This window comes from Leguminivora glycinivorella, chromosome Z (assembly GCF_023078275.1).
Source record: "Leguminivora glycinivorella isolate SPB_JAAS2020 chromosome Z, LegGlyc_1.1, whole genome shotgun sequence".
Lineage (NCBI taxonomy): Eukaryota > Metazoa > Arthropoda > Insecta > Lepidoptera > Tortricidae > Leguminivora > Leguminivora glycinivorella.
The window spans coordinates 35,016,928-35,043,373 of NC_062998.1; the positions used below are offsets into that span (position 1 = coordinate 35,016,928).

A 26,446-nucleotide genomic window follows, 5' to 3' on the forward strand; every position below is an offset into this window, starting at 1 on the left:
TAAGTAGTTTCGGAGATAAGGGGGGGGGAATGGTCATTTTTTGCTTATTTTCTTAAATTACTTCTAAATTACCAAAACAAAAAATATAAAAAAAATATATTTCAGATGCTGATAAAATTCTCTTTCATTTGATATGTAACACAATATAGTTTTAATAACTTTGATTTTTAATTTTCAATTTTACCCCCCAAAGGTGACCCCTGTGATTAAATTTCATTTAATTAAATTACATGTCCGTCTTTGGGCCACAGGTTTACATACGTGTGCCAAATTTCAAGTAAATCGGTCCAGTAGTTTCGGAGAAATCGGCTGTGACAGAGGGACAGACAGACACGCGAGTGATCCTATAAGGGTTCCGTTTTTCCTCTTTGAGGTACGGAACCCTAAAAATAAAAAAAAAACAAAAAAAAACATACAGACGACTTGATAACCGTCCTTCTTGAGATATGAGGCGACGGTTAAAAAGAATCAGTATCATTTTAAGGGAATTGGTTATAGTATCCCGTTCAAATTGACAACATTATTATTTCGGTTCGGATGTCGGGGGCGTAGCCGAATGGCATTTCTGCGACGCGTAACGCCACCGAAACGCTGCAGAAATGTAGTCTGGCTCTGTCGCGCCTATGCGCAAGAGCGATAGACAGATATTTAGCTACGAAAGAGATATTATCGTGAGCGTTTCGTAAGCGTTTGTGCACACTGGTATGTCTTAGTTCACTTTGCACGATTTCATTGTTTAGATAATTTGTCAAGTCTAAAATGAGTCTAAATCTCAGAATATATTACCAAAATTCGTGAAAAAATATTTTCCTGTAATTATTCATTCTTAACGACTTTTTAACCCAGATTCAAGTTCAGATTAATACCTAAATAATACTTTACTGCAGACCAGCCGGGAAGTAAGACAAACATATTATTTTATACTGTTTAATTAATCAAATTTGACGTTCAGGTTCACGTCATAAAATCAGGCGCCAGGTTAAGGAAGTCCTCTTCCGTGGGCTGACGTCGTCGGTACCCTGGTGAAGTCGAGTCTGTGTGCATACTGAATGATCGATTCAGTTCTGCTTTAATATTTATTGTGGGTTTATTCTTTTGCGGTTTGTATTTTTCTCGGATAAATTTCCTTCTGGTTTCGATTTCTTGAAGGGCCTCCTTCATAGCGCTCCGCCTAAAGTAGCCTTTTGGTACGGGCATGATTTCGCAGGGCGGTCCTGCTACGTGGCAGTTGTGTTTCTCGAACCTCGTCCAGTTCAAGGGATTAGCTTCTCTATTGATTAGTGCATCAAATTCTTGCAACTCGTCATTGAGCATATACCTAAATGCTCTGACAACGTCCTTGTATCATTAATGCGTGTCGTACCAGCTAAAATAGTTCCAAATTATATAGTGTGTAGTTATCGAATGATTACATGAAAATAGATATACCATCTATATCAAGCTAAGACTACAGCAATTTTGTTGCACTTGCATAGTCTGTGCTACCGGAATCGCTGCAGAGTTAGCTTGGTCAACAAGAAACCTAATTTTAACTGTTAATTCACTTTGTTCCTCTTAACAAAATAGTTTAGGAGTAATTTACACTCCAAGTTGAATTACTATTAGTTTTATCCGGACAAAATTAACTTCTTGGATTAAGCTCGGGCTACATTCGGACTAATTTCAATTCAAAATCAATGTAAAAGTGTGCTCCACACGGTGATTAAATCCAGGCCCTTTATGAAAAAACTCACTTTCGCTAATTTATTTAATAAAACGTTGATAACTTCATAACACATGACTGATGCTACTGAGCGTTTAAAATAATTAATATTCCTTATAATTTGGGAAAAAGAGGGGGGGGGGGGGGAGTATATATGAGTTGAGATATAACTAAGTTCAATTTTACGTGGGATATAAGAAGTCCAGTATTTTGCCTTGTGCCCCATTCCTTAGTATGTATTATTAATAAAGGTCTGAAAAGATTTATACCCAAAAATAATACCAAACTGAAAAATTTGTTATAAATGAATAAAACCCACTGTTTCCACGTCAGCTGTTCTCTTTTTGACAATAGTACGCAAAAATGCTCTCATCATGGCTGCGAATCTCGCCCGCACGACAAAGATTCGCTCCCCTATAGCGAAGCTTGAGTATTGAGAATAGACTCTTCTGTAAGGCCACACGGCCTCTCCTTTTCGAGCTAAATCATTGAGTAGATCACGGCTCCGTTCTTTTAACAAGTTTTGAACTGCTGCGGTTTCCGTCCACGCATAACAACTATGTAACAAAACTGTAAGCCGGTAAGAAAGTGTATGTAATAAAGTTTTTTTCACCACACCAACTGGTAAAGACTCCCTTGACTCTTCAAAAACAGATAGAACAAATGCATTTTATCCACAAGAGTCCAAAGTTTAACTTGATGTCTTAAGCTGTCTGGCTGGATAGAATTTACTTATAAATGACGACTTTGAATCAAATGTTTTACATTTCAAACCCTTGTAACACTCAAGGTTCCACGTTCTGAACCACTCACTACGTTCGCGGTTCAATATCGGAATTTGGAATCTTTTACTTGCTCGGGTATGTCAATATTGGCACGTGCGGTTAAACAACAACTTTGCCCCCTTTTAAAACAATAGTTATTTGTTATACAAGGGAGCAAAATTGTATTTTAACTGAGTGTGGAATTGCAACACGAACAAGCGAATGGATTCTAGGGTTGAACTACGAGCTAGCGAATGGATTCTGTGGTTGAACCACTAGCGAAGCGAGTGGTTCGAAAATGGAATCCTGAGCGCTGAGCGAAGCGAGTAGTTCAAAAATAGAATCCTGACCGTAGAGAATGTTGCAATACACACGAGGTATAATAACTTTGCATCCCGTGTGTAACACATAACTTTTCACCTCACTAAAGCGAGGAAACACGCAATAAAAACAACTGGAACATAATTGCACAGAAATAAGTCAATTTGCGTTTATTACAATTTCCACGATGCACCGACCGACAAAAGTTTCAAACTAAGAATCAAGAAGTAAAATCTATTTGGATGCGTTCCGTTTCACGCGTTTTGAGATTGCAATGTTACTTAAGGTGCATTCTGAATAAGTACAATGGAAGAGTCAAAAATACAATTTCTTGTACGATTTCAAGTGTTTTATGGTAAAATCATGTTATAAAATTGTTTGAATTGTATGTTTTTAGTCGGATACAACTCGATATTAAATTATTTTTACGTGTCCTGTCTGGGACATGCCTTTACAAGAAATTATATTTAAAAAAGTAACTAATGAATGACACGTTCGGATTTCAAATATTCTTTGCACTCTTGTGAATAAAATGCGATTTTGCTCTCTGTTTTTAAAGAATAAAAAAGTCCTTTCCGAGCTAGTGAGATGAAAATAACTATTACACTACACAACTTAGCCAGTAAATAAGAAAGCCTCAAATCAAACATTTAAGGTCGTAAAACATATTTTCTCAAACATGCAATGAAATATTGTCTTTACGTTCCTTAAAATGGGCTGGGAAGTATCGCTTTTTGGGCGCAACAACTCGAGAGGACTGTAAAGGGATTTCATATTATTTTTTAGGCCTAGGCCTGCAAAGTAACTTTTTTTTATAAAATTTTGTCCTTTAGAGCATTTTTTTTATTTCATTGTATGATTGAGAAAAGCACTATACATGCCTCGGCGTGAAAACGGATTCCCGGCCTCGTATCCCTATCCGGCCTCGCTCGCACGCTCGCTCGGCCATATATACCCACTTGGCCGGAAATCCTCATTTTCCCGGCCTCTGATGTAATGTACTATTAACTTCTTATAATTAGGTACTTTTTTTTTCATGCCTAAGTAGGTACTTACACAAAGCTGAAATTAAGCACCGAGCGTAAACATTACTAGCCAACATGATTGAAATATTAGAACGGCTATGCTATATACCGGGCATTACTTTGTCTATTAAGTACTATTTCGTATTTACCAGTTTTAAAACATAAACCTTATAGTTACGTAAGTAATAAAGTTTAATGGTATGTTTAATAGGTATTTAAATGTTATAAGAAAATTAGATTCTTTATTTTGATGGTTGATCAGCACATAAGATGCGAGTGCGTACGAAGAAAGTATTGAATAAAGGAGATATATAGGCCAAGAAATAGTTATTTGTTATACAAGGGGGCAAAGTTGTATTTTAACGCCGAGTGTGGAATTGAAAAACGAGCAAGTGAAAGGATTCTATAGTTGAACCACGAGCGAAGCGAGTGGTTCGAGAATAGAATCCTGAACTTGCGAGTTTTTTAACACACGAGAAGTAAAATACATTTGCACCCGAGTGTAACACAAAACTTTTCCCCTCACTATAGCGAGGAAACTACAACGCAAAAAATGCGTTTATCACTGCTTCCAGTAGCTCCACAGGTGGTAAATCATCTTTATTACTAGATTCACCTACTTTTATCAATTTTAAAGCAGTTTTGACTTTATTAAAGGTCAAATTACTTTACCCACTAGTGGATAAAATGCGTTTTTACCCGCTGGTATTAAAGGACAAAACACGTGTTTCCGAGCTAGTGAGGGGAAAAAAATATACCTAATAGAGAGAAATGGAACACATTTTTTTGACTTCCTAATTTTGGACTGGTTTTATTATTATTATGAGCCTTTTGTGTGCCACTGCTGGGCAAAGACCTCCCGTCTCGTATTGAATTCTTCTTCTTGAGCTACAACTGGCCAGTCTGTCAAAAAGGAGTCCAAGCTATCCCGCCCTCGCCGGCGAGGTGATTAGAGCGGTGGTTATCTTGGCCCATAGGCCATTCGGCATGGATTTGGAGTTAGACTAGTATCAGGATCAGGAAAATGCTTCGAACAAAATCCTTGACTTCGTAATTTTGGATTAAGTAGCTAGGATAGGATGATGATATGTAAATCATCATCCTCCTTGCGTTATCCCGGCATTTGTTACGGCTCATGGGAGCCTGGGGTCCGCTTTGACAACTAATCCCTAGATTTGGCGCAGGCACTAGTTTTTACAAAAGCGACTGCCATCTGACCTTCCAACCCGAAGGGTAAACTAGACCATATTGGAATTAGTCCGGGTTCCTCACGATGTTAACAAAAAAACAAACAAAGAGGATCAAGTATTATATCTAGAGAGTTACTGTCAAAGTAAAATATGTAATCACAGGGCATAGACATCGACTGCCATCTCTCGTCACAGGCTTAAAACTTTTAAATCTCAGGTTTGACAATTTGGCCCATATTTTTAGCTTGATATGTGTTAAAATGTCAAATATTAACATTACCGGCATCTAGCCGAGCGTCTCCCAAAGGTGTAACGCCATGGCCACCGTACCTTTTCATATATGGTTCTAAGGTACGTTTTTTTCTTAGACTGTAGCTGTCTATACGGAGTTACGTCTTTGGTATAATTTACCTATAGTTGTATACTACTAGGTATTGGCTAAATCAATCAATCATTCATTCACGGCTGTAAACATTACATGGGCTCCAACCATTTTCCTGCGTCTCCCCTATAGCCGGCAAGGGTAGGCTTGGGGCGAGGTGGGTGCAGGGCGGAGCGACCGCGCCCCTTGCTTCTTGCTGTCCCTGTTTCACATTAAATTTAGCCATTTAGATATTGATTGGACCTCTGAGATGCCTCGACCCGCTGGCTTGACAGTAAGTTATTAAAGATTTAGATAACATAGTAAACGGTTGGACTTACATCTCTATTAATATTGTTTTCCCCTCACTAGCTCGGAAACCCGTGTTTTGTCCTTTAATACCAGCGGGTAAAAACGCATTTTATCCACTAGTGGGTAAAGTAATTTGACCTTGAATAAATTTATAATAAAAGTAGGTGAATCTAGTAATAAAACTACTGGAAGCAAGTGATAAACGCATTTTTTGCGTTGTAGTTTCCTCGCTATAGTGAGGGGAAAAGTTTTGTGTTACACTCGGGTGCAAATGTATTTTACTTCTCGTGTGTTAAAATACTCGCAAGTTCAGGATTCTATCCTCGAACCACTCGCTTCGCTCGTGGTTCAACTACAGAATCCTTTCACTTGCTCGTTTTTCAATTCCACACTCGCCGTTAAAATACAACTTTGCCCCCTTGTATAACAAATAACTATTTCTTACGTATAAAACTACTACTCAATAAATTAACCATAACTAAAGTTTATAATATTTTAATAGAATACTTGGCACAGTCTGCACCTAATCAAAACTTTATAGACAATTACGGTAGTATTTAGTTACGTACCTACATAATGATGGCCCAATGATCCGTTTTATGCAGAAATTTTGGATGCAAATTTTTAGTCTTAGGATTAGACAGGCGGGCTACAACGTTGCAGACTGCTGTTTGTGCTGAGCGTGCTATTTCCATATTAAATTAAATAACATATTTAATGTATCGATATAAAGTATAAAGTCTAACCACAAAATTAACATTTTGAAAAAACCCTGGGCGCGACTCTGTGGACCGATTTTTATAAACAGTCCCGACTAACTCAGCTTTCAAACAAAAAAAACTACATCGAAATCGGTTCATCCGTTCGGGAGCTACGATGCCACAGACAGACACACACACAGACAGACAGACAGACTGACTCGTCAAACTTATAACATAACACCCCGTCGTTTTTGTGTCGGGGGTTAAAAATGGACACAACTTTTAAAGTAGAATTAAGTACATTTAAATAAATAGGTACCTACTTTTTATTGTAGTATTAAGTGTCGTTAATTCGGGTTATAGATAGTTATACTCCACTCCAGTTCCTCCAGTTTACCTATAGAATGTAAGGTATATAAGCTGTGTAGTCACTGAGAGCCATAGAGTATAGACTATAGGTACAGCGAGGACAGAATACTATAGGTACTAGGCAACATACGGAGTACGGGTGGGTACTTGGGTAGGTTGGGGTCCTGTGCTCCTTTGATAACGCTCGCCTCGGTCCGCCATTTACATTTAAATTGAACCCGCAGGGGCTGCACCGGATAATTTCCAAATGGATTAACCGTGTTCCGGACGTGCCGCCCGCTTTCCTACCGAGGTACAGATAAAAGTGTTTTCAAAAGAAAATTGAAATTGGTAGGGCGGATAAGTACCTACTTACTTTATTGTTAATGTTGGATCAGTTTTTATTAAGTCGTGGTTGATTTGGAAAATGTTATGTATACTTATGTCAAAACTATTTTGGACGCGATTATTTGTCATGGTATTGATTTTCTTTAGAATTATTACAAAGATTACAGGCAAGGAACAAAGCTCAAATAGATGCATTACTTTTTGAATATACTTAGATAAATACTTACGAAAAAAAAATATTTCATAATTGAAACAAAATCAATGAATTTATAAAGAAAGATCAGTTGGAGTGAAAATTGATTTACTTACACGACATGCTCTAATCTTATACTTTTAAACGAGCAATTCTTGTATATTTATTTATTTATTTATTTATTTATTTATATATATATTTATTTACACTGACGATCTCGGAAACCGCTCTAACGATTTCGCAGAAATTTGTTATGTGGGGGTTTTGGGGGTGAAAAATCGGTCTAACTTATCCTTAGGTCCCGGAAAACGCGAATTTTTGAGTTTTCATGCGTTTTTCTTCGCGCGCCATCTCGTGTGCAGTAGTTGTACTGTTAAGACAGAATTCTTTCGGTCGATGTAAGTACTATTTATTGCAAACACTAGATGGCGACACAGGTCAAGGCTAAAACGAATAGAAAATACACTATTTGAGTTTTTGTGGAGAAATGCGCGCCATCTCGTGTGGAGTAGTTGTGTTGTTAAGGCTGAGAATTCTTTCGCTCGATATAGGTACTATTCATTTTTGAACTAGATGGCGACACATGTCAAGGATACGAAACAGAACCGAGCGAAGCTCGGTTGCCCAGATATTGAATTACCTACTTAGGGTAGGGTATAGAATAGAATAGGTACGTACTTTATATGTAGGTACATATTCATCTATGTACTTATGTATATTTATTGAAAGTGGATAAGATAAAAGCTTACGTCATGACATGACATTTCGAAAGTGCCAAACATTGGTAAGGTACAGCGAGGCAAATCTCGACTGGGAGGCAAACGTAACTGGTCCATTTTTTCCATGTTTTACAATGTTAATTGCATTATTAAATAGAATGTCCACCGGTTATATACGGTAGGCGTGTTCAGTGGATACATGTAGAACTCAACATCATAGTGTAATAATAGAAAAAATGGATCAGTTACAATTGCCCCCTAGTCGAGATTTGTCCCGCTGTACCTTATACTAATTTAGTTATAGTTAGTTATGTACAATTTTCTGCAACATAACGTGTTCGATTCTAGCTTTAACATCCGGTATAGGCGACAGGCTGTCTGCTGGCATCCATGAAAAAAGCTTTTTCAACTTCCAAAGCGAACTAGTAATATTGTCATCTTAAAACAAACACTGTTTAATACTAGGTAGAATGTACAAATTGAACTTTATTCTTACTAATGTAAAAGCGGCTTCGGCGCAAAAGAAAGTTTGGTAGACATTTAATTTATGGCGATAAGACGCGCCGGGGCGGACGGTAGCGCTTCGAATGTCACACATCATTAATTTGGCCGTCAACGGGATTTTTGGAAGACTTCCCAGATGAAAGACCGATGCGTCGGGCCGGTGTAAAGTCCTGTTGTAATTTTTTTGTTCCTGATGGGGACCGGAATTGGGTACCATTAAAGGAGTAGATCAACATTCAACCAATGAGCATAGGACTACTTAATAGGTCATATGAAATTATACGTAATCGTAAAAATTGGAAATACTGAAAGCTTTTACCAGAATTGTATATACTTCTAGGTATAACGTTTATTTTCCAAATATACATAGTTCTGAATCTTTTCCAACACTATGTATTAATTTTCTTTAGGATCGCGTACAAGTTGAGTAAACGGATTATGAATACGAACCCTTTAAAACATTCTTGGGTTACAAGGCCTACCTCTCCAGAGCAAATTATTTATACTGAGCTTTTGTGCGAGCAGTGTGCAAGTTTTTTTTACTTTACTTACTCTTAGTTATGTACCGCTTAGTACGTTATATTTGGAATATAGGTTTGTAATTAATAAGGGGGCAAGGCAGTGGCTCCGCCAAGACGAACAAAGCAAAGCGCACCCTTTTTCCGAAGCGTTTCGTAGTTTGTGGAACCAGGTTCAGTACACCAGTGCCCTGTTTATCAAAACTTACAAGTCTACAAGTTCACAAGTTACACATTACAAGCAAATTTTTACAAGTACGTGTAAATTGTGTTTATAAAAAAAAATACAAGATTTGTAAAATTACACACTTGTAAGTTTTACTTGTAAATTCTAAAATCAAATTAATGTACCGCCACCATGTTCTTTCCCCGGCATGTCACTTTTTTTGTTTTTAAATGGTTGTGAACTAGTTAAATACATGGCTAAATAGTACCTATAACGTCTGTGCCTGACATATCAAAAAAAATACGAATTCCCTTTTCCCACGTGTATCGTACGAAATTTTCCGGCACATGGCTAATTAAATTTTTGACATAAGTAGTCATGTATGAGCTAAGTGATATAATTTGACAAATGCTATTCGTTAGAAGCGGAATTTTAAAATGATATTTTCACATCACTCAAGGAAAGGCTACTTTTTTTCTCTGTGAGGATGCAAAGTTGCACTTTTCCTTCAAGGACTTCATGTTGTCAGTATATTTAACAAAATTTCCACCCTCGCTATGCTCAGTATTCAATTTACGCTCTCGCTGTAAATATGTAATTTTGCTCCCTTCTAACATAATCTACTATATTTATTTTATGAACATGACTATTATAAATCTGGTTCCGTGGCCACTCGAATCATTTAGCCACATTTTGAAATAAAATCTAATTAAAAACACCAGCCAACCGACACTTGTGTGTGAACTTGTATTTACGGAATAGAGGGTCTCCGGACACTATAGTTTTTGCGTCATTTTTTACAAGTTGTAACTTACAAGTAATATCTTGATAAACAAAATCACGAATACACGTGCAAAAATATACTTGTAATATTAAAAACGTCACTTGTAACTTGTAGTCTACAAGTGAAGTTTTGATAAACACTTTCTTGTAATTAATAATGAATAATTTAACAAGCAAAATGCTTGTAATACAAGGCTTGTAAGTTTTGATAAACAGGGAAATATAAAATTCTCGGAGATGATGTAGCGAACTTATTAAATATATAGTTAAACTAGCTTTTGCCCGCGGCTTCGCTCGCGTTAGAAAGAGACAAAAAGTAGCCTATGTCACTCTCCAAGTCTCCATCCCTTCAACTATCTCCACTTAAAAAATCACGTCAATTCGTCGCTCCGTTTTGCCGTGAAAGACGGACAAACAAACAGACACACACACTTTCCCATTTATAATATTAGTATAGATTGCACAGCTCATAAACTTTAAATTTGATTAATCTTTAACAAACCCCGATCTCGTCATATACGAGTAGGTAGGCTAACGTACTCGCTGAATATCATCAAAATTCTTGGTACTCCCTAAAGTTCCTAAACTTCTAGAAAACCGATATTTGGCACCTAAGCAACTATTAGTAGGTACCTACACAATATAGGTACAAATAACAAAGTATTATACATAATTACATATATATTGTATAATTATATATTTTACCCTCAACCCAAGGCGGTGAAAATTTGTACCTATGAGATTTCCTACAATCCTAGAATTCTGAACATTGATACATGGAGTCCTAGATATAAATAATACACTATAGGTAACATTACGTGCGCATTATGTAATAAGACTGTCCTTTCTTTTCTACAACAGATAGTTCTTGTATAATTAGGTAGTAACGAAACCACCACGGATCCTCCACCTATTTTGACGAAGATCACAGACTATCCATACTAATATTATAAATGGGAAAGTGTGTGTGTCTGTTTGTTCGTCTTTCACGGCAAAATGAACCGACGAATTGACGTGATTTTTCAAGTGGAGATAGTTGAAGGAATGGAGAGTGACATGGGCTACTTTTTGTCTCTTTCTAACCCGCCACTTTCCTAAAATTAGTGCGTATGGCCACTCCCACTCCCCGCTGAAAGTGCCGCCCACCCGCTCTCGGCTACCTCACAGTTACCGCCTGTCAAAAACGCGAACAGTCGACCTGTCATATCTCACTCATACAAGCATGGTACGCGTTCACCTACACGACCTTAGAATGTATGCTAGGAAAGCGCCTGTTTCATATATTTGATCGCCAGTGTCCGAGATGTGCCTATGGTCTCGTCTTACCAACATTTTTCATGGTAGTGTTTTTGGTAAGATCACTTTTTTCTTAGGTGCTGATGACAATTGTCCGTCCCATAAATAAATAAATTAAGGGGAAATAATTTCCTAAACTGGCCTACCTTCTAATACATAGGTATATACGTATTGACCTGACCTGATCAAGAGATCAATTATACATAATTAACTTCTTCATTAACCAAGTATACAGTGGTAAATACATAAAATAGGTGATAGGTGAATCGACTTACCTCGACTCCAGCAGTTACATAACCATTGCAGGTCAGTAGGTACACAGAAGGACTGCACGTTGTGATCATTTTCCCGATTATCTTCAACTTCGGTAATATCGAATTTGGAACTGCAACCAACGGTGTAAGAAGAGGTTACTAAGGGCCAGTTGTATCAACCATCAACCACATTCGACAGAAACATCATCGTCACGCAGCAGACGTCTATGGAACTTCCCATACAATACAATTTAACGAACGCTTGAAAGCCCCACATTCACTGTACGATATAAGTAGCTGTACGATCAGTCGCAACACATTAAGAGGCCTTATTCCTAAAGACGAGCGTTTTTTGCAAAATAGAACCTTTTTCATTCAAAATTATAAAGAAACTATAAATGATTATTAAAAAAATGATAATGTTCCTAAAAGTACATATCTTAAGCTAGAAAGTCAATTGGTACTACTTTAAATTATGTCTTTTTATACTTCCGAAAAATCAGTTTTTTCGGAAGACGTTTTCAAATTTCGTAGTGGAATAGCTCGTTTAGAATCGTGATTGTGCTGTTAAAAATGTTATTTGGGGTAATAAATGATCACAATCCTATTTGTTATATCCTGTACGAGTTAGCTAATACTTTGACATTTTAAGATTTACTTGAAATGGTGGATAAATAACCTTCCGTATCCTCCCCATTTTTTCGATAAAAAGAGGTTTACATTATGTATTTTTCCTGCGATTCCTGCATTTTTTGTAACTCTTAAATAATATTATCCTAAACTAGAACTTCTTATTGACCTATAAAAAAAAATCATACATATAAGACATACCTTTCTGTCGATAGATATGTTTTTAAAACACCTAAAATTCGAATAAAAGACACTGTGCTAACGCGAGCCCGCTCAGTCTGCGCCGAGCGCTCGAAGACAACGGACCTGCGTTTGATCGTCCGGCGCACCTAGCTTTCGTAAGCAGCGCGATAGTTCCGAGAAGTGCCGTAAACTGCGACTAAACAAATCTTGATCCTTTTTACACCTTATGCAATTTTAGCATTCGACATGCTTTTCATATGATTTTGGATTTTAAGTTATACGTGAAGTTTGTTGAGAGTTTGAATTATTATTATATTTTGGGACCAGGATGAGGTTCTGGTTCTCATGATGATGGAGTCAGGCAGGAGATGTTCAACAGAACTGCTATTCTACTTATCATAACTCCACCATGTTTGGGCTCATTAGATTTGGGCTGATGAGCACCATCGATCTAGATGAGGTCCAAGGTCTCATGATGGAGTCAGGAGGTGGTCAACAGAACTGCTATTCTCCTCATCATAACCCCATCATATTTGGGCTCATTAGATTTGGGCTGACGAGCACCATCGAACTAGATGAGGTCCAAGGTCTCATGACGGGGTCAGGAGGTGGCCAACAGAACTGCTATTCTCCTCATCATAACCCCATCATGTTCGGGCTCATTAGATTTGGGCTGACGAGCACCATCGAACTAGATGAGGTCCAAGGTCTCATGATGGAGTCAGGAGGTGGTCAACAGAACTGCTATTCTCCTCATCATAACCCCATCATGTTTGGGCTCATTAGATTTGGGCTGACGAGCACCATCGAACTAGATGAGGTCCAGGGTCTCATGATGGAGTCAGGAGGTGGTCAACAGAACTGCTATTCTCCTCATCATAACCCCATCATGTTTGGGCTCATTAGATTTGGGCTGACGAGCACCATCGAACTAGATGAGGTCCAAGGTCTCATGACGGGGTCAGGAGGTGGCCAACAGAACTGCTATTCTCCTCATCATAACCCCATCATGTTCGGGCTCATTAGATTTGGGCTGACGAGCACCATCGAACTAGATGAGGTCCAGGGTCTCATGATGGAGTCAGGAGGTGGTCAACAGAACTGCTATTCTCCTCATCATAACTCCATCATGTTTGGGCTCATTAGATTTGGGCTGACGAGCACCATCGATCTAGACGAAGTCCAAGGTCTCATGATGGAGTCAGGAGGTGGTCAACAGAACTGCTATTCTCCTCATTATAACCCCATCATGTTTGGGCTCATTAGATTTGGGCCGACGAGCACCATCGAACTAGATGAGGTCCAAGGTCTCATGATGGAGTCAGGAGGTGGTCAACAGAACTGCTATTCTATTCATAAGACTGCTTGCACTTACATTGACATTATACTTTACATAATGCTATTAAACCTAATGAAGCGTTGTTTTATTACCTAAATCTCAAAACCCTCTAAATAATATATGTATAGTAAGGAAGGAGCAAAAATTTAACCGCAGGCTTTCCAAACCGACGATGTTTGATCAGCTACTTTTAGAACGAACATGTACATAATTTGATTTTCACCCTTTCAAATGTTTCTAAGACGCAATGTTTTGCACAGGTCACGTCATGCACAGTTAAACTGTGGAATGAATTGTTGCCAGCGGTATTTCCGGACCGATGCGACCTTCAAACCTTCAAGAAAAGAACGTACATCCATCTTAAAGGCCGGCAACGCACCAACACTTCTGGTGCTTCGGGTGTCCATAGCCGGCAGTGATCGCTTACCATCAGGCAACTTGTCTGCTCGTTTGCCTCCTATCCCATAAAAAAACGTTTAATAATTTTTAAGAAAAAAAAACCGCCGCCTTTGGGTTCTGATGAAAGCTACTTGCGAATGTTGGATTATGTACAAATACATACATACAATCACGCCTGTATCCCATAAAGGGGTAGGCAGAGCACATGTAGAAATGTGTAGGTATTTTTTTAAACTGCTTTTAATGCTTTAATTATTAAATTTTTTAAATCGGTCCAGTAACGACGGAGATATCGAGGAACAAACAAAAAAAAAACAGACGAATTGAGAACCGTCCTTCCTTGAGAGATTTGAGGCGATGGTTAAAAAGTGACACAACATCATGAGCAGTTCCACTGCACCAAATGTCACTATTCTGGACGTAAGTGCATGCTGTTCTTATAAAAATATGAAAGTCACTATAACTGTGCCGTTTAGATTTAGGGAGTTCCGGTCTGACCATCATCAACAGTTCCACTGCACCAAATGTCATTGTTCCGTACGTAAATGCATGCTATTCATATAAAAACACAAAAATCGCTATATGTATGCCTTTCAGACTTGAGGAGTTCCCTGGATTTCTCCAGGATCCCATCATCAGAACTGGGTTCTGATAAAAATGGGACCAATCAGTATGCATATACATTCAATAAAAAAACAGAAATCACTATTAAACTATTCTCTAATTTCCAGTTCCTAACTAAAATTTTCCTAATAAAAAAAAACAAATTGATCCCGATACAAACTTTCACCCCCTTTTTCCCTCTACTAGGGGTGTAAATTTTCATAATCGATTCTTATCTCTTCGAAATTTTGTTAATGCAATCTATACAAATTTCGACTTTCTAGCTTTCGTAGTTTCGGCTCAGCGGTGTTGGTTGTTGAATCAATTAATTAGGAAACCTGTATTTATATATGTATATGTAGACTACTATACTTTTACTACATTCATACACCTTATTTACTATTACCATACCATGAACAGGAAATTCCCCGTATAAAATTGAAAATTATGTTATTACCAATTTAATTCAAAACTATCAAGATTATTTGTGTCGGCGTTGAAACGCGCGTTGAGTTGCAGGTGCTCGCGTACCGAGCGCCAACGCCATCTATCGATGGCCGTTTCGTGAAATTGATGAGCGCTCTAAGGAATAAGGAGTCATGTGTGTGGTCCCTTGCGTTGCAACCACCGATTCTATTTTTATCTCGTACTTACCTACTGATTTTATTATTCCGTCTCGTGCGAGTAACGGGAGGGGGCGAGGGGATCGTTTACGATATCGTAAACGATCGGACAGATATCGTAAACGATCGATCGCCTCGTGGGATCGTTTAAACGATATCACGAAACGATCGGACGAATCGTACCGTGAATATGGTGGTGGAATAAACGATCGATCGCCTCGTGTGTGGATGGCGATAACATCCTAATTTAGGTACACCGAGCTACAAAATAGCATTAACACATATTGCTACTATTCATTAATAAATGGCCATAGTTTCACAGCTGTAATATAATGACGAACTGTAGTACCGTATTGGCATTCAGCGTGAGGGAGTAGCGCTGATTGTCACAAATACTCGTAATCGTATTTATGGGCATGTCCAATATAAATGTTATTGGCGGCCGTTGCAACTAATTTGACTCCATTTAGATGTACGAGTAAGTAATACCAAATAGGATCAAGTATTATAGATAGTTGGGGAGTTTATTGAAAAACCTTAAATTTTTTGACCAAAGCATGAAATTTGGCACAGTTGTTCCTTATATCAAAATAAGCCGATTAAGATCGGGAGCCTTCGGGAGCCTCCCCCCTGGGGCCCGGGAGGGGGGGTCAAAGTACCGCTTCACCCGGCTTGGTTTGAAAAATTCTAACTTACCCCGTTTAGTTAATAGGTCATGTTTGGTATCGTTTTCGAGTAAATCAATAACGTAGAATTCGTTTTCAGTACTAAAATTATCATTTAATGGTAAATAAAATAAAATAAATTAAAAAATTTGAAAATTTCATCCATGATTTACAAATTCAAGTCATCATAAATGACAAACTGTTTGCTTTTTCTACAAATAAAAAATATGACATGATAGCCTATTTAATATATATTATAAAAAATATAACTTTTATCCACCTTTACTAACGTTAAGTTCCACAAAAAAATTACTTTAAGACGCGCGGCGTCGGTACGCCGCGAGCGTAATTTTAAAATGCCTTTATTTTAGAAACTCTATTAGACCCCGTTTAGCTATTAGGTCATGTTTGATATCGTTTTCGAGTAAATCACTAACGTAGAATTCATTTTTGGTACTAAAATTATAATTTAATGGTAAGTAAAATTAAAAAAAATTAAAAAATTGAAATTTTCATCCATGATTTACAAATTCAAGTCATCATAAATGACAAACTGTTTGCTTTTTCTATAAATAAAAAATATGATAAGAAAGCCTATTTAATATAGATTATAAAAAATATAACTTTTATTCACCTTCACAAACGTTAAGTTCCACTAAAAAATTACTTTAAGACGCGCGGCGTCGGGACGCTGCGAGCGTAATTTTAAAATACCTCTATTTTAAAAACTCTATTAGACCCGGTTTAGCTATTAGGTCATGTTTGATATAGTTTTCGAGTAAATTAATAACAAAGAATTTATTTTTGGTACTACAATTATAATTTAATTGTAAATAAATTTAAAAAAAATCATCTATAATTTGCAAATTCAAGTCAACAAAAATGTCAACCGTTTGCTTTTTCTCTTATGTCACCAAACACCCAGACAAGTTTGGTGGAAACTTCCTTCACGAACTGCTTGGTGTCTGATGACCATGGTCCAAATGTTTCAAATGCAATTGCCGCAAATATGTAGTTGTTTTTTAAAAATGCATATTTGCGCGTTTAAACTGGGCGTTTTGCAGCAGCAGTCTCTGGTTTCTGGGCCGAGCGTTAGACGTTGGATGGAGCCAAGGTATCCACACAGGTCACGCCCCACGCCAAGGGTCGTCCCAGAAACCAAGGCAAAAGCAAGCAACCATCAGGCCGCTTTCCGTCTGCTGCTGACAAGCCGACAGGTTCGAGGGTTGTCAGCATGTTCGCTGTGCCGAGAGCCTTGCGGATTAAATCGTTAAGTGCAGTGTGTCACAAAATTCGGCCAGCAATAGACTGGCAGTGGAGTCCGTGGTGTCCTAATGCGTCGGCAGCAAGGGTGTGGTTGGCATGTCTTTAGCCCCAGTCTTAGACAAATGGCAGTATATGATGAAGTAAGGCAGCCTCGGAAGGAGGTATGTTCTCCAAGTGTCGATCTTTTCTAGTAAAGAGGTTCTTCCGGCACTCATTCACTGTTGCGTAAGGACCCTTGATCTGAAATAATATGTGCATTGTCATTTTATTTAAACAGATTCTGCAACTATCAAATTACAACATTTTGGTGGATCACCTTCACTATTACACACTTACCTATCATACAAAATAATTACAAACTTTAGTAGAATCTGATTAGCCTATCTATGATATTGCTCCATCTCGTAATAGTTTGAAGCCTTGGGTGGCCATGTTTCTCCCTTGTTGATCGTTTCAAGCTGCGTTTATCGTACCTATCCCATACTATGTCTAATCTAGAAACGTTTTCTTTTGGCTTTGAAGCTTAGCCAGGCCACTCAAGGTGTCAAACTATTACAAGATGGAGCAATATCAGAGGCAAATCAGATTCTACTAAAGTTTGTAATAATTTTCTATGATACGTAACGTAAGTGGGTAATAGTGAAGGTTACGTGATCCACCAAAAAGTTGTAATTTGATAGTTGTAGACTCTAAAATGATAATGCACATATTGTTTCAGACCAAGTCGTTGCGCAACGGTGAATGAGTGGTCGAAGTACCTACCTCCTTAGGTACCAAAAAAGATCGACAATTGGAGAACATACCTCCTTCTGAGGCTGCCTTGGATCAGCATATACTGTGCACAGTGTACCAGGGGCCCATTTCTCGAAGCTACAAGTTACAATTTTCAACTGGTTGTCAATGTCTAATATGACAAGTTGGAAAGAGACTTCCGCTTGTAACTTGTAACTTTCAGTTTTGAGAAATGGGACTCAGGGCGATCTTGTTTGGAGTCAGGTGTTGGCGTTGGTGCCACACCAAAATTTGCCAAGTCCGTCTTCTTGGGGATGGAAGGAAGAAGGAGACGAATGGGTACCACACTGGTCAGACAATACTGAAGTGGCCAGTATATGCTTAGAAGTTACAAGATGTAAATGTAAATCAGGTTGCAAAAACCGATGCAACTGCATAAAGAGGGTAGAGCCTTTTTTATGCAGTTCCATACCCAGCTATGTTTTTGTGAAGGGAATGTATAGTATGAGTATGAGTATGAGTAATCTGTCAATTAGGATACCACAGACTAAACTATAAGTGCTAACTTTTCAGTGTTGGATACTCTATGGCAGTTCCGACTCAATTATAATAAGCTCATTATAATTGACTTTAGTTAACTATAATAATTTCAAAAATAGAACTTCATACAATTTCTATACTAATTTGCGATACCTGGCAAATTTTCCTGCATCTGAAACACATTTTTTTTATCTGTCGCGTTATCGGCCAATCAGAGACGGTTATTACAAACAATTGGTTGCTAGGTAATTCGATGTTGATTCAACGGTGAACGACTCTATTGACATTAATTTTAACTTGCATGAATGGTGATATTTCCGTCCATTGATGATGAAGATGATGACTCGTAGAAAAAGTATTGTATACAATAGTGATATAATTAAGCTTTTCACTCTCGTACCGTACTACACATGGTACTCGACTGAAAAGTTTTGTATTATATCACGATTGTATAAAATACTATTATATAAATTTCTTTCAGGATTCACTACAATGAATAAATAACAGGTACAGTCGGTCTTTAGATCGTGTGGTCCGACCCGAGTGTTGCCGTTGTCGACACGTCAATAATAATGAATCTTTTTCTATTTATGCATTAACACACCTCTGACACTGGCGATCAAATATATGAAAGAGGCGCGTTCCCCGCAGACAGTCTAAGCTCGCGTAAGTGAACGCGTACTATCCTTTGTGAATAGGCTTTAATACTCGACTCGTATCATATTTTTATATTTATAGAAAAAGCAAACCGTTTGACATTTATCGTGACTTGAATTTGCAACTCACAGAAAATGATTTATTTTTATTTTTATTTCATTTAACATTAAATGGTCATTTTAGTACCAAAACTAAATTCTACGTTATTAATTTACTCGAAAACGATACTAAATATGACCTAATAGCTAAACGGGTTCTAATAGAGTTTTTTAAAATAAAGGTATTATAAAATTACGCTCGCGGCGTCCCGACGCCGCGCGGCTTAAAGTTTTTTTTATGAAACTTAACGTTAGTAAAGGTGGGTAAAAGTTATATTATTCATAATCTATATTAAATAGGCTTTCATATCATATTTTTTATTTGTAGAAAAAGCAAACAGTTTGACATTTATGATGACTTGAATTTGTAAATCGTAGATGAAAATTTCAAACTTTTAATTTTTTTTTATTTTATTTACCATTAAATCATAATTTTAGTACCAAAAATGAATTCTACGTTATTGATTTACTCGAAAACGATACCAAACATGACCTATGAACTAAACGGGCTATGTTAGAATTTTTCAAAGCAAGCCGGGTGAAGCGGTACTTTGACCCCCCTCCCGAGCCCCAGGGGAGGCTCCCGAAGGCTCCCGATCTTAATCGGCTTATTTTGATATAAGGAACAACTGTGCCAAGTTTCATGCTTTGGTCAAGAAAAAGAAGGTTTGGCCTCTTTTTGTCGATAAACGTCCCCACTAAGAGAGTTACTGTCAAAGTAAAATGTGTAATCACAGTGCATAGACTGACATCTCTCGACACAAGCTTAAAACTTTTAAACCTCAGTCTTGACAATTTGGCCCATATTGTTAGCTTGATATGTGTTAAAATGTCAAATATTAATATTAGCGCCATCTAGCCGAGCGTTCCCTAAAGGTATAACGCCATCTAGGCCACCGTACCTTTTTCTCTAGGGCTTTGAGGTACGTTTTTTTCTTAGACTTTATCCGTCTATCTATACGGAGTTACATGTCTTTGTTGAATGTTAAGTCGTTCTTAACGCCATAATGAGCCAGCAGATGGCGTTAAAATAAAAACAAAATTACTGCCCTAAAAGCGTAATAACAATCAAAATATTCTGTAAGTAAACTATGGACCGTACTTAAATAACAAAATTTCTTCTGCAATTCGATATTTACTAGCTTTTATAAACATATAATTTTATAGCGTTATTTTATACCTTGTTTTCTCCAACCTTGAATTATCAGTAGCGACATCTGTTGGAACACAATGAAGACTCGTTGGATATTTTGATTTTCAGCCTAGGTGAAAAAGTTAAAGATCGTGTTCAAAACGACACAGACAATCTTTTTTACAAACATTCATCATATTTGTTATTGTAAACATTATTTTTAATCGTTTTACAGTTACAATACAATACTTGACATAATTTGCTGCCATCTTGTTACCTTGGAGTAAACAAAAACCGTGCAAAAGCTTTCGAACTAGCTTTAAGCTGTCAATGTCAACTGACAGCGACGATTTCTTAACCGGTCCGAATCGAACATATGATTTCTGAGGTTATTATTATAATTGTTTTAGTATAAATAAATTGATGGAGTTGGAAACAAGTAATTACATTTTCATTATTTTATTTAATGTTATCCAAAACACTATTTAATATGTTTATTTTTATGGTTTACTTTAGGCGTAAAATATCTATTATATTTTTCATTGGTCACAATCACAAACGTCCAATACGGTTTATTCTGTCAGCGTTGCGTTGCTGAGGTACCGAATGCCAATGCCCCTGAAGTGCGTTGAGTACCTTTTGTTTACATTTTCAGTAGAAACCGTTGTCAACCAAATTATTACTGAAAAATGAATTAGAATGTATTCATATCGCTCTTCAGTCTAGAGTTATCGATTATTACAGTGTTAATAACTGTAACAATGAGAACAGTACCGAAATGGGTGAATAAAATTCACGAAGCCGATAAAATAGAATTTTCCAGGTAAAGACGGTTTCTTTGCATGTCCAAGTAGTTTTTCATGTGCAAATCAGTCTAATTAAACTCATTGCAGTGTCCACACGATATGCTACAGTCCAGATGGTACTCAACTGGTAATTGGTGCTGGCGAAAAAGTTATGGTTTATGATCCCAGAGATGGGTCTTTGGTCCAATTACTTCAGGCTCACAAAGGCGCGGTGCACGCCGTAGCTTACTGTGGTGACGGGAAAAAATTTGCAAGCGGCAGCGCCGATAAAAATGTTATCATATGGACGTCAAAAATGGAAGGAGTGCTCAAATATTCGTAAGTTTAAAAATATTACCTAAACAATGCTTTATATGCTACTATGATTTACTTTTCCTACTAGGTTTGCTAATGTAAACATGTCAGCAATTTTACAGGACCCACATATCCCTATTTGCTCATTATAATTTGGTTACTAGTACTACATCATTTATTATAGAACTTTTTTAAGCTAATTATCATATATAACTTTTTACCAGGCACAGTGAAGCGATTCAATGTCTAGCATATAATCCTGTTACATATCATTTGGCATCATGTGCACTCTCGGACTTTGCATTTTGGTCAGCGGAAGTGAAGGCAGTGCAGAAGTATCGAATGACAGGACGCATCACAAGCTGTGCTTGGGCCCCCAATGGCCAGTACTTAGCTGTTGGGCTCGCCACTGGTGCTGTTTCAATAAGAGATAAAGTAAGACATGTTTCATCTAACAAATTAGAAGTGCAGTAAGCTTCGCTCTCCATGCAAAAACTCTTGTTTTAAATTGGCTAACTAGAAATGCTTTGAAACTTTTCTAATTACAGGACTAGATGATATGTCTGTTGTCTATAATGCATGATGTCTCTTACTGCAATGACCTTATCTTTTACATGATTAAACTTAAAGTTATGTAAACTTATTAACTGTTGCAATGTTATAGGTTGGTGATGAAATAAGAAGGATAACGAGAGAAGCCGCAGTGTGGGCTGTGAATTTTACCAAAACATGTCTTATTGTCTCGGATTGGAATGAGACTTTGTCATTTTATAATGTACAGGGACAACAAATACTTAAAGAAAGGAACATAGGTAATTTTTTAATTTATTTTCAGTTTTTACAATGAGAGGCTGTTGCCATCTAGGGGATTGATTGTGGGCCCATTGTGAGTCCCTTTATAATTTGATTAAAATTCCCAGATATTGCAAGTATTGTTCAATAGTTCTAGATACTTCTAAAAAGGAGTTACTTAAATAATATTATTCCACATGTAGGTATTGAATAAATAATAATAAATTGTTTACAGGTATAGCAGCACTATCAGTGTCAATGCTTGGCGAATTAATACTGGTGGGAGGTGTTGGAGGATGGGCAGTGCTCACTTCTGAAGGTGTGCCCATTCTTAACACGCCTCAGAATGGGTCTGGTCCATCACTCCATCACCGTCCCTTGCTACACTTGTAAGTACTTTATAACTAATAATACATTTCACCAACAGTTAGTACTGTTTAAATCAGTTAGGATTAGAACCTACTTAACCTATTTAATGTGTCATCCTTCCTTCTTTAAGATTTCACCTCAATTTACTAAACATTGTGCAGAATGTGAAATGAGCTACATGCACATTTCTTGGGATATGTTATGTTACGACATATTATTTTCAAGAAGCGAGTATTACTGTCTTAACGAGTGGGCTAAGCTTAAGTAGGTAGTTCCACTGATGTGTTTATGAGTGACTCTTTCACATCAGGTGGCTCGTCTTGTCATATTTCATAGGACAATAGAATACTACGTTATGGACAGAGCCCAGCTGTAGGATGTATTGTCACTTGTTCATATTGATATTTGGATATACCTTTTAATGCCTAAATTTACAGGCAGTGGGTTGCCAGGATGGCACTCTATGGTGCTACCAAACCGTGTTCAGCACAGTGCACGGGCTGTACCGCGAGCGGTACGCCTACCGCGAGAACATGACCGACGTCATCATACAGCACCTCACCACCGGCACCAAGGTGCGCATCAAGTGCCACGACAGGGTGCAAAAGATCGCCATATACAAACATCGATTAGCGGTAAGAACTGAGTCTTTCCATTTGTGCCATCTTTACACATTTTAGCGCATGCAAAGCCGTATACGTATATACTTGCATGGTAGCAATTATGACATTCAAATCTATTGGTAGGTAGCTATTGCCAGAGATATTAGCATAGATCCATATACTTAATGCTATTGATAAGAAGATATAACCAAGCTTATTGACACCTTTTTATAATAGTATTGTCTAGCGGGTAATTTTAACTAATAGAAATATTTCCCATGTCTTACATTATTACCGAGAGTGCCACATGAGTCCACTGCACATGCGTGCCATGTATGTTCAGTGGATAAATCTGGCTTTTCTAGTTAAACAATGTAAAACATGAAAAAAAGCCTGTTGTGTTGTGGTGACGGCGTGCACAGACACCGTGAGCAAGGACCCTGCTAAGGATACGGGCGAGCCTTGCTCATGTGGATATCTGCCGCCATCAGTTTACTATCAGTCGTGACTCGTGTTAAACGACATCCACGGGTGACGGGAGGAGATGAATGTGGTGCTATTCTTTTCTGATGCCTGTACCACACAGAACCTGTTAGTTAAATTAGTTAGACGAAATGAAAATTTGGTTACATTGCCCAGGTGCAACTGCCGGAGCGTGTGGTGGTATACGAGCAAGGCGACGTGGAGGGCATGCTGTACCGGGTGAAGGAGAAGCTGCCGCAGAAGACCGAGTGCTCGCTGCTGGTGGCCACCAGCGACGCGCTGCTGCTGTGCCAGGTATGTCACCTGCAGGCCACTGCCGGAGCGGGGCGCGGGGTGCGAGACTATACATCAAGCGCGTCCCCAAGTATGGAGAGAGCGCAAGTTGTGCTTGCCCGACTAGTGCCACTGCCGTGCCGGAACGATAGGATAAATTTTCTATGGTGCTGTTGAAGAGGTTCTATATGAACCCAATATTATTTGCATGCCTTGTCTATAAGGTTATAGGAATAATGAAAATACAATATCTATTAACGCTATTTTGTTTAAATACTTATTTAATTACTAATAATCAATCAAATTTTTCAGTTACTTCCATCATTGGGTATAAGAACTTTACTTTCCGTTTTTTTATATTAATCTAACTTCAATTTTCACAGGACACCAAACTATCAATTATTGGAAGGCGGATACCAAAGACATGGACAGTACCATCACCGATTCGTTACGTCAAAGTTACCACCTTGTATTTTGAAGAAGTATTATTACTGGGCCTGTTAAATGGACAAGTAAGTTTCACGTTTGTTTCTTTTTTAATTCAAGTAAACTTTTTAATTAGGTAAGAAAGCAGTGTATAGAGTTATATTCATTTTATTCTAACTGCAAAACTCTAACTTCACTAGACTGGCAAGAGCCCATCGTTGTCTACTTAAATTCAGGTTTCACGCGTTTTTTCGCCACCACCGTCTATTCTCTACATAAAGCGAAGCAGGTCGCGAGGCGATGTGCTCGCGCGGCAAATGTCGAATGTACTATTGTCCCAGAGCTGTAAGAACCTCTTTTTGACACATGACAGCGTCCACAAAACGTAAACACGCGCAACCTAATGAAAATTTAAATAAAATTCCGTAATAATATAAAAAAAATCAAGTACTTAAAAACAATATCTCGCTTACTTTAAACATAATCTAACACATGTTGCATTTTTGCGGATCTTCGTTAGTGAGTATTTTACGTTATTCATTTATCACGCAGGATTTACTATTATGTCATTTATCATTCATTTTTATTTTTAAACTAGTGCTGTGGCAGAGTCTGTCGTTTCGATTCAAATGACATTTCAGTAAGTTGATCGAAATCGTATATTTGTTTAAGCGCCTCCTTGTACATAGGGCCTAATCGATTCAACCAATTCGAAATTAATCGTTAGATTTGGCAAACGATACGTCTTAGCCACATCGCAACATACTTCAAAACAAATGTGTCAAAGATGTGAACTTATAAATCTGGGACAATACATAGCACGTTAGTCTGTCAGAAGAAATGTGAATACTGTTTGTTGAATTTTTATGAATAGGCTACTTGCCTCCTAGTCAAATCAGCTTCTTTTTAAGAACTGTCAAAACGAATTTGAACGACTTGCTAATATGGAATTTATGTGAAATCGAATTGAGTGACGTCACGGTCAACTCAGTTACTTTATATATTTTTACCTGACTCATTAAATAGAAATTGGATTTAAAAATAACTTCTGTCCATGTTTTTATTATAATTATAGTATGCTTTATTTCGTGCATGGTATGAAATATTTTATTTTAACTACAGTCTTGTTCCCTATTAACTGTTGAATGTTCAGATATGGCAAGTGGAGCCGCGCGGCGGAGGCTGCAAGCTGGTGCTGTCGACGCCGGGCAGCGTGCGGTGCCTGGACGTGAGCGCGGCGCGCGCGCGGCTCGCCGTCGTCGACGACGCGTCCGTCGCGCGCGTCTACAGCCTGCCCACCGCCGAGCTCATCTACACGGTCAGTGTGTGAGGGGCTTTAACTTAAGAGAAAGAAAAAATCCGCCACTGCCATCATATGTCATCGATCGATTCCTGTGGGCTATTTCACCAAAGTAACATTGACACTTGACACTGACAATTTTGTGCGTATTTCTGGGTTGATTAGTAACATTGTTACTCAGCATCAATATTTCCTTGTAGCAACATTTAGTGTAAGCGTAAAGTCGTAAACACATTTTTTGTGCAGTTATATTATCTGATCTTTATTTTATTTGTCTACCTACAATTTTATGTTTACCCTGTGAACGCATACCAACTCTTTTTATGTATACTATTAGTTTAGAAACTGATAAATTATTGTACATATAATTTTTTTAATAATATTTAGGTTAAGCACTTCTTTGCTCAGAGAAATGTAACTCTAACCAAACTTGACTTTCATGTACAATTGCCGCTTGCGATGGTCCGATATCAATATATTGCATTTTCATGCATGCCTGTGAAGCTGTGACTATATATTTGCTTACATATTCAATATTTAAGCCATGCTAATGAATAATATGTGCTATTGCCGCAAATGCAAATCTGATTTAAATCAAAATACTCATTTGAATGTCTGTTAATCGACTAATCGACCTGTACGTTGTACGTAATTCTACAACTTCGTTAAATACTTGATGTGTGGTTGACAAGTTGTATTACCATGTTAGCCTACCCATCACATTTGAAA

At 37.7% G+C, this 26,446-nt stretch overlaps 1 protein-coding gene and 1 long non-coding RNA gene across 2 annotated transcripts in view; one reads left to right on the plus strand and one right to left on the minus strand.

Moving 5' to 3' along the window:
* Positions 1 to 913: 913 nt before the first annotated feature.
* Positions 914 to 3,951, minus strand: LOC125241927. Its single transcript, XR_007178796.1, has 3 exons — positions 3,844 to 3,951; positions 2,022 to 2,272; positions 914 to 1,366 (listed from the first exon to the last, which is right to left on the minus strand). It is a non-coding gene; the product is annotated as an uncharacterized LOC125241927 (long non-coding RNA).
* Positions 3,952 to 21,093: 17,142 nt separating this feature from the next.
* Positions 21,094 to 26,446, plus strand: part of LOC125241852 (intraflagellar transport protein 122 homolog) — a 31,886-nt gene continuing 26,533 nt past the window's right edge. Inside the window, 10 exon segments of the mRNA XM_048150531.1 lie at positions 21,094 to 21,195; positions 21,266 to 21,496; positions 21,697 to 21,907; positions 22,137 to 22,284; positions 22,500 to 22,607; positions 22,610 to 22,653; positions 23,071 to 23,268; positions 23,875 to 24,012; positions 24,375 to 24,503; positions 25,571 to 25,735. Of these exon segments, the coding sequence (XP_048006488.1) occupies positions 21,134 to 21,195; positions 21,266 to 21,496; positions 21,697 to 21,907; positions 22,137 to 22,284; positions 22,500 to 22,607; positions 22,610 to 22,653; positions 23,071 to 23,268; positions 23,875 to 24,012; positions 24,375 to 24,503; positions 25,571 to 25,735 (1,434 nt within the window). The 5' untranslated portion in view covers positions 21,094 to 21,133.